Source organism: Cherax quadricarinatus, chromosome 8, assembly GCF_038502225.1.
Source record: "Cherax quadricarinatus isolate ZL_2023a chromosome 8, ASM3850222v1, whole genome shotgun sequence".
In the NCBI taxonomy this organism is placed as follows: domain Eukaryota; kingdom Metazoa; phylum Arthropoda; class Malacostraca; order Decapoda; family Parastacidae; genus Cherax; species Cherax quadricarinatus.
Genome location: NC_091299.1, coordinates 12,755,340 through 12,757,313, shown reverse-complemented (window position 1 = coordinate 12,757,313; position 1,974 = coordinate 12,755,340). Strand labels below are relative to the sequence as shown.

At 40.3% G+C, this 1,974-nt stretch overlaps 1 protein-coding gene across 1 annotated transcript in view; it reads right to left on the bottom strand.

The window, feature by feature from the left end:
* Positions 1 to 1,974, bottom strand: part of LOC128685314 (uncharacterized) — a 79,354-nt gene that overhangs the window by 47,581 nt on the left and 29,799 nt on the right. The window contains exon 5 of the mRNA XM_070082726.1: positions 740 to 906. Within this exon, the coding sequence (XP_069938827.1) occupies positions 740 to 906 (167 nt within the window). The remainder of the gene's footprint in view (positions 1 to 739; positions 907 to 1,974) is intronic.

Sequence of the window (1,974 nt, the reverse complement as noted above, 5' to 3'; positions counted from 1 at the left end):
TAATAACATTTATATCTACCCACTTTTTTTTATCTTACAGGAGTTTTTCTTAACAACATCCACATCCTGTAGTAGTAGTATTCTTCATAACAAAGTAAAAGTTTCATATACCGTTCAATTTACAAGCTATATCAAGATCATATAAAAGTGTAGCTCAAACATGTTTTACTACAACCTCTGAACAGTAATAACGCACAAGTGTTTACTTCTACATGAGCAGAAGCAACAGGAGTAACGAGACTTGCCTAAAGTTTCAACTTGTTTGGGATAGAACTTCCGTGCTTCAGGTCTGAGAAGAAAGAACTAAATCTAAGATATGAAACATATTTTGGTTTTCGTGTGGGATTTGCGTCAAAATAACACATCTCTAAATACCATGTATATCGTTGTAACGATCGCATGGTATCATAACCTCCTATTTGTTATATTTTGATTTGTAAAATATAATCCCCAATGGGTTTAGCGTCTCACTCGTACATAAAATAATCTAATGGAACCTTAACAGTTTAAAATTCTGCAATAAATGCTTTCATTATTCATCATGTAGAATTTTGATACCTTGTGGAGATCGTGTATGTAGGTCTATCTCATTTTTGAATGATCATACTTATCATCAAAATAATTTAGCGTTTAACAATCATACATGCATATATTTCATCTTTCAGATGTTGACTTGTTTCCTGGCAGTCGCCACCGACTCAGTTCCTCATGGCTACAACCTAGACGCATCCTCTGGCACAGGGTTCTCTGCAGGCCCTTCTTTCGGTTCTGGCTTCTCAGGTGGCTTTGGATCTGGTTTCTCCTCAGGAGCATCAGGATTCTCGGGAGGTTCAGGAGGATCTGGTTTCTTCGGAGGTGGCTGCAGTTCTGGGCAGGTACTCAATGTGGATGGCAGCTGTGTGACTCCTGTGGTCAGTCGCAATTTGTTTCTTTTCAATGCGCCAGCAGTTTCTCCAGTGGTTGGTCCAAAACCAAATGTTCCTCCACCCAAAATTGAGCATAACATTGTGTTCATCCGCACACCAGAGGGAGGCCAAGGACAAGAACCTATTATCGTCCCACCACCAAAACAGAAAAATATCGTGTACGTTCTCAACAGGATAACTGAGCAAGGCCAGAATGTCATCCAAGTACCAGCACCAGAGCAAGAGAGTCCTCAAGTATACTTTGTTAACTATGGTGAAGGAGACAACCCGTCTCTTCCTACCGGTGGAGACCTTCAGTCTGCCCTCAGCTCCGCCGCGCAAGGAGAAGGTGACGTGATTGACAACGGCGGTGGCGGTAGTTTGGGAGGTGGCTTTGGAATTGGCGGCGGTGGCTTTGTAAGCGGTGGTGGGGATGGGTTCGGGATTGGTGGTGGTGGTGGTGGTGGCGGCGGTGGATATTCAGCTCCCGTGTCTCAACCATCAACATTTTATTCTCAGCCATAAAAGCCAGAGCACCATATAAAATATATACTTTGATATGCACTTATATAATGCAGTAATGTTCGCCTTTTTTTCTCCCTGAAGGCACCCATAGCTCATATATTTACGGCAAAACTATTACTGCAAATCGACCAGAGGTAATGAACAGAATCATGTCGTAATTTCTACAGCATCCATGGCAGATATCCACGGTACTCCGGTAGGAAATCGCTGAACTGTGGTAATTTGTGGTACTGAATTATGGTGCTGCTGACTATAATGAAGAAAAGACACATTGCTACAACGTTTACATCCGTTGAAATCTTTATCAGGAAATAAAGAGGGTAATATCGAAAAGTTGTCCCAGCAAAATTAAAAGGGACTTTTCTTCAGTATAAAGATGGATACTGTTTCTAAATGTTGATCACTATTGAACTCTACATCACAGTTTTTTGAATTTGCTAATTTTGTTGTTTAGCAGGAATTGTTAAAAATAAAGTGTTAAGTGTATGGTCAACTTTATTTGCCTTTTTTAATGACTAAGCTGCACAAATTTACAATAAAATAA